This window comes from Emydura macquarii, unplaced genomic scaffold (assembly GCF_026122565.2).
Source record: "Emydura macquarii macquarii isolate MOO-44397 ecotype Brisbane River unplaced genomic scaffold, CSIRO-AGI_Emac_v2 contig_1045, whole genome shotgun sequence".
NCBI lineage: Eukaryota > Metazoa > Chordata > Testudines > Chelidae > Emydura > Emydura macquarii.
Genome location: NW_027131182.1, coordinates 5,474,707 through 5,487,848, shown reverse-complemented (window position 1 = coordinate 5,487,848; position 13,142 = coordinate 5,474,707). Strand labels below are relative to the sequence as shown.

Below are 13,142 nucleotides of genomic sequence, written 5' to 3'. Positions count from 1 at the left end.
GTATTAACAGGAACTGTTTACAGTGACCCAAAAGAGTTCCCATGAACTGTCACACATCAACTGTACTCTATAAATAGGCTTGGAAAGGTTAGATTTGCATTGGTAAATGTTGGTAAACATCGATTTCACCGTACACACACAAACTGACATAAAAATATTTACATCGATAATAATAAAAATGTACAGCCAGGCAAAGAAAGAAAAATGCTGCTTGAGAACTTAAAGTTTGATTTAAAGTTATTTACTTTACATATTTTGACATGTAATGTTATGTTTTAACTGTTACTATCTTTAACTTTTTGAATCTCAATGTCTACTGTCATTAAATAATTGTCTTCCCCATCCATAATTTCTTGAAATGGTGAAAATTGAAATCAATAAAAAAAATTTAAAAATGCTTAAAACCCATAATTTTGCACACCTGAAAATTTTAATTGATAAATAGAAAAAAAAGCTTAAAATAAAGATTGATATTTTTCATCAAAATGATCATAAAAATTGAATTCTACCAAGCCTATTGATAACAAAAATTCTATTAATATTATCACATTTATATTGCACTATAAATGCATATGGTCCTTTAGTAGAAACGTACATAAACACTCTCTGTTCTGACCAATGGTGAACAGAACTGAACTTCTTTAGCTCTTTCCATCTTCAAAACACTTTACAATCATCTTCATCTAATTAATCTTCACCCCCTCAATGAGGTAGAGATTTATTATCCCCATTTTACAGAGGAGGGAAACCACCTCAGAGGTTAGTGGTGACCTGCCAAGGAAAAATAGTGGGTCTGTGCCTTTTTTTTTATTTTTAATAATAATGTCTTGAAAAAGACCTTTCTTAATAATTCAGCACCTCTGCTCCTTCAATTTAGGGTTGAGCAACTCACAATCCACAAATCTGAGGCCGCCCAAAAATCCTGCAGCAAAAGACAGGAACACCAGACTTAAGGTAACTGAAATGTAAACATAAGGACAAGCAAATAAACTTTCTAGCTTTCTTTATGCATCATGGGGGAGTGGGGAAGGGAGGGGAGACACAAACAGTATTTTCCCTCTCTGCACTCATTACCTTTAGATCTTTCGCCCAAGGCCACAGAAGATGTGTGTGTCAGAGATGGGCTTGTAACTCAGGAGGTTTTGATTCCCAGTCCTAGGCTTAGGCCACTTGTCTAGTAACCTGGTATTTAATTACCAAGACCAAAAACCAGAAACAAGAGAATGATACATCTTAAGCAGAAGCTACATGGGTAATCAAGAGTAATATCTGAAGAAAAGATTCAGAAAAACAGCAAACAGTTCTCAGAATACCGGAGGTACTACTGCACGGTCAGTTAATGGGGGAAAATATCTCAGCAATAACACTCCATGAATAGCCTTTCTTGAATTTAACAGAAAAATGGTTCCAAGTTCAGGACATTGTCTTTTGGATGCAGATGAGTGGAAAAAGCCTGCCAGAGACTATTCAGAATGTGGACTGGGCTACATTCCAGAGTTCAGATGTGAAAATAATCCTGCAGCTCCCCAGCAGTATCCCTCCATGACAGCAAAGCATCAGGCTGTGTTACTTTGAAAGATGCTTTAGAAAAATCAGGGAAGCTTTGCAGTCACTGGAACCAAGCCTCATGACCAAAACAAATTTTCATTTGCCAAAGAAAGGATTAATACTTACAGTCCAGTAAAAATAGGGCTACTAAAAAAGCTTCTATATGGGTACTAGAGAGAAGACAGTTGTGATACCTATAGAATTTTCATCAGATTAATTTCTTTCATCTGGGACAACAAAACCTAAATAATCAGTTTCCCTTTTGTTTTGTAATAAATTCCACTAGAAAAGGGTTGAAAATCAGAAAAACTGTTTCAAAAAAGTTTCAGAGTTGTTTCTGTTTTGTATGGTTTGAAATGCACTCTTTTTTGCAAAACTTTTCACAGAGCTTTTTAATAGAAATTTTTCATTTTCTTAAAAATCATTATAAAAAAATGATTTACCAAAAACGTATAGACTTATACCAGTGCCACAGAACCACTTTAGCAGATGGTTCTTAAAAGGTACAAGACCCTACCCAACAGAGGAATCCAGGAACCACAGTGATGTTTGTACTAAGCACAGAGTCAATGATGCCAAGTCCTCAGTGCTGGACTTGGTCAGCTCAGGTGGATCTGGAGATCTCAATACCACTTAGACTGATCTGACCCTCAGCAGTGGCCTTGGTTGAACTGACAGATCCAGGAACTTTCATGCTGCTCATGTTGGTCACAGAACCAAGTTGGATCTTTAGAGATGACAGTGCTGGATCCTGTTACCAAATTCAGTTGACCCAGATGGATCCAGGGACATCAGTGTAGCACATGGTGGACACAGAACCACTTTGGGCAAGCAGTTCTCCAGAGTCCTTGGTGCTAGGGCCTCAGTACTAGACTCCCATGAACCCAAGTGGACCTGAGAGCTAGGATCACTTTGGCAAGAGGTTCTCTGGAGTTTTCTTGACTTTCTTGAACAAACCAAACTTGATCAATCAGGACTTATGTAGGGACTTCATTGCCACTTATGTCCAGCAGAATCTGAATTTACAGTGCTAGACTCCTGCGACCAAGTCTTAAGAGCTTCCACTGAGACCAGGGGTGTGAAGTGACCTTCCGACCTATCCAGCACCAGATTATGCCCATGCTGTATGGGCATCTTTCTCTTCTCTGTCTTCAGAAAAGCTGATTAATTGACAATCTAACAATAAAACAAAAATAGCCTCCAATGGACGGAAGGAAAAACAACCATGTAAGAGATGAGGATACCTAATGTGATCTACACTCACTGCATCTTTGGTGCCTAGAAGGAACTGAAAGGCTATTCCCTTTTTATACCTTTGGAACCCTCTATAAAGTGAGTGGCCCCAACTGACACTGATCACCAGAAGATTCTGAAAGCTCACAGTCCAGGCTGCTTGAAACCCCCAAGACACTCAAAAATGAACTGAGTTTTCTTATTGAAACTGTGTTTTTTAAGGAACAAGGGATTGCCAAGTCAAACAGTTAGTGTGTGGCAAGCTGGGGTGTAAATCTACAGTGCTGCACTAGCATGCCATGCACTAGCTGTCCAAGTGAACCCTGCTACTGTGCACTAACAGTTGCTAGTGCTCACTGACCTACTCCCGTTTCAAAGCAGAGAAGATCAAAGCACATTAATGAACTGTTAGTTTCACGGTATCAGGTTCACATGGACAGCTAGCGTGTGGTACACTAGCATGCTGTAGATTTACATCCCAGCTTGCTGCACGACAATTTTGATAACATTTTAGATTAAAAGTGTGATGGAATATTTCACAAAAACAGAATTTTTTATGAAAAATTGCTGACATTACTCAGTCTCATTTTTGGAAAAAAATACTTTTTTTAAGCAAAGAAATTGTGTGAAAAGTTTTGACCAATTCTACTTACTAGTCAATTTCATTTATGGTTCTCAAACACTGCAGCATTCTGCTGGTTGGGGTAAACATCATTTCCACTGGAATCGTAAACATTTCATGAAGCATTCCTGTCAGTCATTGGTTTTGTAAAACCTCATTTTTCCAAAACCTAAATTTGGCTCCCATTTTTACCTGACAGCATCTAGGAAAACCCTTGCTTACTTACGCAGGAACACCTTCAAATTCCTGTGCCGTTATTAAGGGGGCTTTTTTAATAAACTTCGGCTCTTTTGTGGGTTTCTTTGCACATTCAGGTTCTGCAACTTTACTTTGTTCTTCAGCCTTCATGATTGGTCCCACAGTGCTGTAAAATGAGTGAAAATTAAGTATAAAAATAGCTGATAATTAGTAGTTATGAAACTACCAACAAGTTACCAAATCTTTGCTCACACAAATCTACAATTCCCCTTCTCCCACTGATTGTCAGGAGAAAATTACTGTGTTTGCAATAATATATACTTGAATTGACTGCTCATTATACATCTTCATTTTTCAGTTAGAGAGGCTGTTGCCATGCTCAGTTACAAGTTCAACATATCACTATATTCCACAGGATATGAGAGGCCTTACTTTTCACCTTTTGCTCTTGGCTCAAAAACATGAGCCAGATTATGCATTTATTGATCAGATATGCAATACCTCTGACCGCCCTGGAACCCAGATTCAAATCCTGGTAAGACTGACTCATCTGTTTATCCTTTGAGGCAAATAAATTGAACCTCATGCAGCATGCTGTGTAGTTCACTTGGATGGTATCAGAAAAGCCACAGTCCTTTCTACTCTGAGTGAACATTACCAATCCCATGGTACTTTTTTAAAAATCTGCCCCGTAAACTCCTCAGATTAATATCCCTAGGCAAAATCTGTTTCCTTTCTCCCCAATGTTGTACTGCATGCCAGTTGTCCAGTAGGCTGCCACCCTCTTTTCTACGGAGAGCAAAATGAAAGAAGGAGGTGTTTCTTTGATTTATGTATCATTTGCTAAGCACTATGGTGTTCTGTGGGATGGAAGGCACCATGTAAATGTAAAAAATCATTAAAATAAAGTTGAAATGTTACATAATGGAAGATCTGACTTGCAACTTTGGCCTATCACGTAGTACACTGCCACAAAAAAGAGCGAGAGCCTTGCTTACTGCCAGGTCTCAGAGGCTAACACTATGAGATGGAGGGTAGGTCACAGCACTCTATAATTATGTCCCGATGATAGCACAGGAGTGCAATATCAGTGCCCCTGATGACCTGGGTTTGATGTCTCATTTAAAAGAAGGCACCTCCACCAGCGCAGCACCCACCACAAAGATAACCTGATGGAGTATTAGTTCAGCATTGACCGAGGAAGATTAGAGTCACCTGCTGAATTACCAATTAAATGCCCAAAAACATTGTTTACACAGAATTAAGTTTGCCCAGCTCTGCCTTTTGCCCGTCCAGAATGTGGACAGTGGCTAAACTTAAGCCTCTGGAAACAAGGAAATACAAAGTTAAGGCAACGCAATTTTAATTCTACCTCCTGGGGCTGGCAATAGCCACTGGGAATGGTTCAATAAGAATGGTGCAAAGATTAAACTACCAAGGGAACTGGTGGATTCTCCACCTCTTGAGGTGTTCAGATCAGGATTGGATGCTTTTCTAGAAGATATGGTTTAGTCAAACACAGGCTCAATACAGGAATAATTGAATGAAATTCTATGAACTGTGTTATACCATCAGAGAGGTGATCTAATGATCCCTTCTAGCCTTTAAATCTATCATAAGTAGATATGATGGACTAAAAGAACATGCCATTGTTTGCACTGATGTTCCTCAGATTTGAATTGCAACATTTGTCTGCATGGACTCCAGCTTCACTGGATGTAACTTTATTGAGTGGTGAAGTGATTCGCTGGAGCAGCTTCACAGAGCTGTGACCATGACATGATGAGATATGTATGTGCAACTTGTGGGATTAAGTATGCCCCATTTTAGTGCTGGATTTTCTAGGTCATGTCAGTAGAAGTGCACGAGGACGTGTTCTTGCCATGGGGATTTTCAGCAGTCTGGTGGCATACATGACAGTGGTCTTTGAAGCTTAGTGAGAGTAAGTGAAGGCAATGTCTTAGCTGGAATCTTCTGGGCAAGGCTGGCGAGGTGGAAACGTTTAGCAAGTCTGGGTAATTTATGTGGAGCAGGTTCAGGGGTTGTATGTAGCTCCTGTTTACTACATCTGACGTAAACCTGAGTTTTGCCTGAGCACAGAGATGTTAAGACTCTGCCCTACATTGCTCGTATGCTCTGCCTCCAAAGTGTTCTCTAGCATCTGTTAGGGTAGAGCGCTAGTATTTCTGCTATTAGTGTGTTGGGGCATCTCTTAAAAAGGACAGAGTTAAGGTTGCATTTCAGGGGTGATGTGCACCTTAACTATTTATTTCCTGGTTTTCAGAGGTTTAAATTTAGCCACTCTTCATGTTCTGGAAGGGCACGAGGCAGTACTGGGCAACTTTAACTCTGTGGTAACAAAGTTTTGAGGCATTTCTTTTCCTTGATTTAAAAAAAAAAATAATAATTTCTCAGCATCCCCATGTACCACAGCCCAGCTCTTCCCCACCGCTGCCTCTAGCTCCTTGTTAATGATTACACTGGCAACAGAATGTGAACCCTCCACCGTTCCTGCATCATCTTGTCTCACATCTCTATTCCTACCCAGCACAGCCGTATTCTCCCTTTTCAGACTTTCTCTCCATGGAGAGATGGACGTCAGCATGGGACCCACAGGCTGAGGAATTGGAGCGAGGACACAGGAACAGTGATAAGACCTATACCAAATCAGTGCAGACATTTTTAGAAGGGAAGGGCTCTTACTCCTTCCTTGCAACTCCACTTTTCCTTGCATTGTGGTAACAATCCCCTACATTGACCATTCTTAACTGCTCAGACTTCCCCATCACTGTTTGGACACTGCTGCACTTCCTCCAACATTCCTTCCATCATGCCCTTTGCTTTGACCACTCCCCTCAACTGAAATGCTCTGAGCACTGCACAAATACAATATCTGGTAAGAAACATTAGTACTCTAGAGCTAACAGGAATGCTACTAATATACAGCACTTGCCTGAGTCCCAAAGAGTTGCAGTACTAGTTGCAGTACTAGGAGCAAAGATGTGCAGTGCTTTTTACAGTGCCAGTGGCAGCAGGAACCTGCCTAGGCGAGTAGTACGTACCACTTTGGGATTGTTTTGGGTAGATGGGGAGGAATATTTTCACGGAGGTGCTGTGCTTCATTATAGTCCCTCTCAATAGACTCCTGGATCTCCTGAAATGAAGAATATTGGACTCTTTCAGTCATCTGAAGTTACTGAAAATTGTGCAATGGAGATGGTTCCATTTATTGATTAGATGATGCAAGCATGACCCTTAACAAATATTCCTTAATGTTATTAATGAACTTTGTTGTTTCTCCACTGCAGACCCTCACTCCTAACTCACCAGGAGCAATCAGTGAAGTCTAGAAATTCAACTGCTTTTCATTCTAAATAACTTGAGCCAGAGAAGCTAAGAGTGAGCCAGTTACAGAGGGGGAAAAACCTAAAAAGAAGATGGCCACTGCAGAAAATAAAACTCTGCTTGCCATTAGCCAGAGGGAGAACACAGGAAGAATAAAGCTGGCTGCAATTAAGAGTCGAGGAAGGAGTTCCAAAGACTTTACATCAGCATGCAAAAGAAGCCAAATTTCTGAGGTTGAGGTCACCAGTGTGGCCACACCCCAAGACTGAGACCTCTGAATATTTAGAATCAATTCTGCTTGTTTGTTATAATTTCTTTGTTGTTCCTGACTTTTTATTACTGAGACAGTTTTATGCAAACAGGAGCTTTGTTTCTGAAGACTCTGTGTCTTCCTGCTGTTTATCCCTCAACCTGAAGTTATAATCTTGTGTGACATGATTATTTCCACAGCAACTAATTGCTTTTAGAGAATCATATTCCTACCAACAATGCCAGCAACTCTCTTATAAATAAGATTTCAGTTTCAATAATTTGATTGATGTGACAGGATACCCAAGATTGGCCAGACTTACTAAACCAATTTCAGGGCATGGGGAAGAATGACAGGAAAGTACAAAATTTTTACACAATGGATCTATTTTACATTACTGTCCAGTTCTGAAGTGGTGTCAGGCTGCCATAGTCACTTCACATCTTAAAATTTTTTCCTTGCATGATTTCACCATTTCCTTGTAATTCTCCTGTAATTAAACTTGACTATAACTGAAATTGAAGAAAAACAGAATGTGACAGTAGTTTCCTAATAGAACTATACTCATTAGAAGAGATATGTAATAAGATCTTTGAAAACTCATGGCGATCGGGGGAGGTCCCGGATAATTGGAAAAAGGGAAATATAGTGCCCATCTTTAAAAAAAGGGAAGGAGGAGGATCCAGGGTACTACAGACCAGTCCCTCAGTCCCTGGAAAAATCATGGAGTAGGTCCTCGAGGAATCCGTTTTGAAGCACTTGCAGGAGAGGAAGGTGATTGGGAACAGTCAACATGGCTTCACCAAGGTAAGTCATGCCTGACCAATCCAACTGTCTTCTACGATGAGATGACTGGCTCTGTGGATGTGAGGAAAGCAGTGAACGCGATATACCTTGACTTTAGCAAAGCTTTTGATTCGGTCTCCCACTGTATTCTTGCCAGCAAGTTACAGAAGTATGAGTTGGATTAATGGACTATAATGTGGATAAAAAGCTGACTAGATCATCGGGCTCAATGGATAGTGATCAACGGCTCAATATCTAGTTGGCAGTCGGCATCAAGAGGAGTGCCGAAGAGGTCAGTCCTGGGGCAAACATCAGTGTGCCCTTGTTGCCAACACAGGAGGGTTAACGGAATATTGGGCTGCATTAGTAGGAGCATTGCCAGCAGAACGAGGGAAGTGATTATTTCCCTTTATTTGGCACTGGCGAGGCCACATTTGAAGTACTGTGTCCAGTTTTGGGCCCCCAATACAGGAAGGATGTGGACAAATTGGACAGTCCAGCGGAGGGCAACAAAAATTATTAGGCGGCTGGAGCACATGACTTATGAGGAGAGGCTAAGGGAACTAGGTTTGTTTAGTTTGCAGAAGAGAAGAATAAGGGGGGATTTGATAGCAGTGTTTAACTACCTGAAGGGGATTCCAGGGAGGATGGAGCTAGACTGTTCTCAGTGGTGGCAGATGACAGAACAAGGAGCAATGATCTCAAGTTGCAGTGAAGGAGGTCTAGGTTGGATATTAGGAAAAAGTTTTTCACTAGGAGGGTGGTGAAGCACTGGAATGGGTTACCTAGGGAGATGGTGGAAACTCCATCCTTAGAGGTTTTTAAGGCATGGCTTGACAAAGCTCTGGCTGGGATGATTTAGTTGGGGATGGTCCTGCTTTGAGTAGTGGGTTCGACTAGATGACATCCTAAAATCCCTTCCATCCCTAATCTTCTGTGATCCTAAGAACAATACATTGAAAAGGCCACAGGAGTAGTCATATACAAGTGAATACTCTTGTATGAATTGTAGGACACAGAGTGTATACAAATCATTTTATTGTTAGGGTCCTGATGACAGTGCTAGAAAACAGCTGTAAAACATAAGAATATTACGGGCAATGACATACAAATGAGCACACAACTTGCCCCATTGGCTTCAGAAATCCTGGCTTTGGTAACGGTTTGAGCAGGTAAGATGGACAATTATGGACACACGTCAACACACTAAAGCTCAGGAGCAGATTTCTTCTGTAGGAGAATAAGATGACATGGGGCTAGTTGTGTCAGGAAGGAAGGAAGAGCCCATTTCTTAGGCGATGTTTTCAATCTGATGGGGGAAGAAAAACCTGATCCAAAGCGCCGTGGCTCAGTCCCGAAATGCACAAACAACAATGATCAATATTTTGTTGTTCCAATGAATGCATTATACTTCTCTGCTGAACTTACTTGCTATAACGTCCTCATAACTCATAGACATGCCACTTAAGGACCCAATTCTGGAATGGTCTGAAAGATTCCTTTAAAGTTTTCCGTTTTTATATTAGGATGCTACAAGCACAACAAAATAAGATTACCTTGAGTGAATTCTTTAGTTTTTCTTGATGCTGAACTTCTATTTCCATTTTATTTAGGAGATCATTTACGAGAAACATCTCATGCCCTATTTTACAGAGCACAGATTTCAAGGATGGCTCCTGACCTGCCCAAAAGAGAGTGCAAAAATTAAAAAAAAACAAAACCACAAGTGCCTGGTTCATCTACACACATCTCCCCTCTCCACCATCAAAAATTTTCTGCATTCCTTTCCCACTCTCTGAAACTCCACATCACAGTCCCCAACCTTCTGGCAGAGAGTGGAAGGCACAGTCCTCTTTGAACAGGAGTTATTATTCTGTGGCCTAAAGTGCTCAGTGCCATCCTAGCAAAGGGGGCTGAGAGCTGGAAATAGAATGTTAATCTGCATTAGGCCTCAGCAAGACAGTAAAAAGCTCTGTAAATCAGCCAAACTAAGTCTATATCTCACACGCTCATATAAACTCCTGCGTTAAAAGAACACTATTAAAGTTGCAAAATCAAACTTCAAAAGTTAGGAAATGCCAAAATTAAGGTTGCCTGAGCAACCTTGTGAATGTCCGTTATAGTCCAGTCTAAAATCACATACTATTTTTCCCACAGGACCGCTGCCTTATTCAGCATACAGGATGGACCTGCTCTGGGGACCAATCCAGACTGTGTGGTACAGGAAGCTTGCCCCAGTCTCCTTGCCCATTCAGTCTTCCTGACTCCCCATCCAATCTGCCTCTCCCCTTTCCACTACTGACTCCCAGTTCAAATCTACCTCATCAGGATCCTCATCCACTCTCCGTCTCTTTTCCCCATCCTCTCCCTAGCTGTTTATCCCAGTCTCTCCCCTCCCTGGCTCATTGATCCAAGCTCTTTGCCTGGTCAGTCGCATTTCTCCTATCACATCTCAGTTCCTTGTCAGCTCAATCTCCTGTCCACCCCAACACTGCTTCTTAGTCCCAGCCCAACCAGCCCTAACTTTCCACCACCTCCCACAATTCCAGCATCCCTGCCTCACTCTGGGTCCCAGTCATCCCCCTCCCTCCAGTCCCAGTCTCACTTCCCTATCTCAATCTACTCTTTTCAGTCTACTCTAGTCTGGCGTTTGTCCCCTGTGCATTTGAATCAGACCACTCCCTCCTCCACTTGCTTGCTGTGTGCCAGCAAAGCAGTCCTTGAGAACACAAGAAAGACATGCTCCCTGTTCTCACTTTTAATGCCCAGGCCCACCCCAGCCATTACAGGGAAAGTTTAGCTTTGCCACTGCAGCCGTGGCCTAGAGCATGCTCAGCTGCTCTGTGGGGCTGGCACATACATTTTGGTCTCATGTAGGAGCTGTGAGGGAATGAAGCACGTTCACTTGCTCTGTGGGGATGGCACATGTGTAGTCTGGTCAGTACTCGGAGCTGTGGGAGGCCTGAGCATATTCAGTGAAGACTGCTTCTTTAGAGATCTAACTGCTACAACTGAAGAAGTCACCACTGAGCATAGGCAAACTGCGATTTATAAAAGGCTTAGAATTTGGCCAAATTTGGGCATATTTTCATGTGAATGGCAAAAGGCACATCTTTGCCACAAAGGCATCTTTGCCACTGCTCCAGAGCATGGGGGCACTTAAACTGTTAAAGTTAGTCTCAAGAATCTTTGAACATGGGAAAAACTACATATTTTCCCTTAGCCTCGTTCTCAGATATGGTTGAACTGTTTTGGCTGAAATTGTCCTCAAATTTTCAGCTTGAGGCAGACATCCCACGTGGAAAATTTCAGCCCAGTTAAAGTTTCACAGAGTTAAACGCAGCTGAAAACAGGGTCTTACTATGGAAAGTCTCAGGCAACCTTAATAATAGGCAGTACTAGCAGTCCGATCTATAATGTAACCATTTTCATAAAGAAAAAAGCCAAACAGCAAGATATCAATGTGTCAATTAATGTCTGGCTGATATTCCTAAATATAGCTGCTTATTTTGGTAGATTTTGCCTAGATTACAAAAAAAAAGGGGGGGGCTAGATGCATTATCCTTTCTTATTGAAGAACATATTTCAAGGCCTTTCTGTTCCAGCTTGGAGGTATAAAGAATTCTGCTGAACTTCAACCTACTGCCAATTCTACAGTACAAAAGAATTAAGTGTTGGACTTTCTTATGCTAAAAATAAAGTTCTATGTGGGACTTCCCTTGTCCCCACTATTCAGCACTCCCTCACCTTTCTCCTCAGCCTCTAATTCTTCACAGGTTCCTTCTCTTCATATTTATAGGCAAGCTAAGGTCTTCCCCTTCTAAAAAATAATGCATCCTGGATCCTTCCTACCTCTCCAGATGTTGCCCAGACTATCTTCTCTTCGTCTCTAAATTCAGAGAATGTGCTGTTTACAACTCCTGCCTTGAACTCCTCTCTTCAAACTCCATCCTAGACTCTCTTGCATTTGGCTTCTGATGTCTCCACTCCACTGAAACTGCTTTCACTACAGTTTCCAATGATCACTTCATGGCCACATTTCACCTATCAACAATATCTAATATCTACAATGGTGGAAAAACTAGTCTGACAGAGAGGGGTCAGATTTCTATCCATCTACCTGTACTGTTTAAGGATATTGGGCTTTTTTGCTTTCTGTAACCATATGCAGTGTCAACATTTAAAAAAAAAAAACAGCTCTAGAATTACCCCTTTTATTAGAAATTGGACAGAGAAACCAAGGACTTATCATGCATAGACAATTACTTACTCTTTTACCCCTACAGGTGATCCCTTTGGGATTAGAGTAGATGCATTTTAGCAGGGGTGGCATGGAAAAACTTACTGTACCACTAGCCATGCTGCATTTGTTCTCTGGATAAACCATCAGTCTAAAAGGCTTTCAGACAAGAAACATTCACTTGCCCAGGTTCTGTTTGCTATCCCTTCTAGTTCCGTTACTGTTCCTTTGATCCCACATCTCATCCCTGCCTTTTTCTGGTTACCCTCCATATTTTGCTCGCCTCTATATCTATGTAGCTCCTCCTCTCTACTCAGAGAGCCCCAGCTCCTTCAGGTAGGTAAAATAGACGGGCATATTTCATAAACACTAAATTCAAAGTTGGTTTTCTCAAAATTACAGAGTACCTTTCTAAAAGAGGATACAGCTATGGAAAGAAGATAAGCATGAACAAAAAAGTATCCTATAGTTTTACATAAGTAACAGTAAAATAGCATCTTGAGATGAGCATTTAGATCTCCAATTCTTGTTGGAAAATCCTTTACTAAACATAATCCACCCAGATACACTCCCCTGAATATAAAAACACGTACTGAGCTCTCTTACCCATGTTTCTTAACTGAAGAGTCTTTTTGATAGTTGAAATCTTTGTGTTGATGTGAGAGCATAAATCTTCCAAATCTGAAGAGGCCATTTCTACAAACAGAAAAAAACCCATGATACATTTAAGAGATCCACATAATAAGTACTAGCTTTTTTGCTGGCCTTCGTGCTATGTATGGCCTCAGATGCAACTGAATAACCCATCTGCACAATGACAATGGATGGCAATTGACTCTTAAATGACAAAAAGGTTATACTTGACTGATGGATGGAACATTTCAGTTCACTTCCTAATCACCCTTCCAGTATTTCTGAGG

General features: G+C 41.1%; 1 protein-coding gene across 2 annotated transcripts in view; it reads right to left on the bottom strand.

Moving 5' to 3' along the window:
• Positions 1–13,142, bottom strand: part of SKA1 (spindle and kinetochore associated complex subunit 1) — a 42,825-nt gene that overhangs the window by 14,000 nt on the left and 15,683 nt on the right. For both annotated transcript variants that reach the window (XM_067545651.1, XM_067545652.1), the window contains 4 exons: positions 12,829–12,918; positions 9,539–9,663; positions 6,664–6,755; positions 3,630–3,767 (listed from right to left, as the gene is read on the bottom strand). In XM_067545651.1, the coding sequence (XP_067401752.1) occupies positions 3,630–3,767; positions 6,664–6,755; positions 9,539–9,663; positions 12,829–12,918 (445 nt within the window). The remainder of the gene's footprint in view (positions 1–3,629; positions 3,768–6,663; positions 6,756–9,538; positions 9,664–12,828; positions 12,919–13,142) is intronic.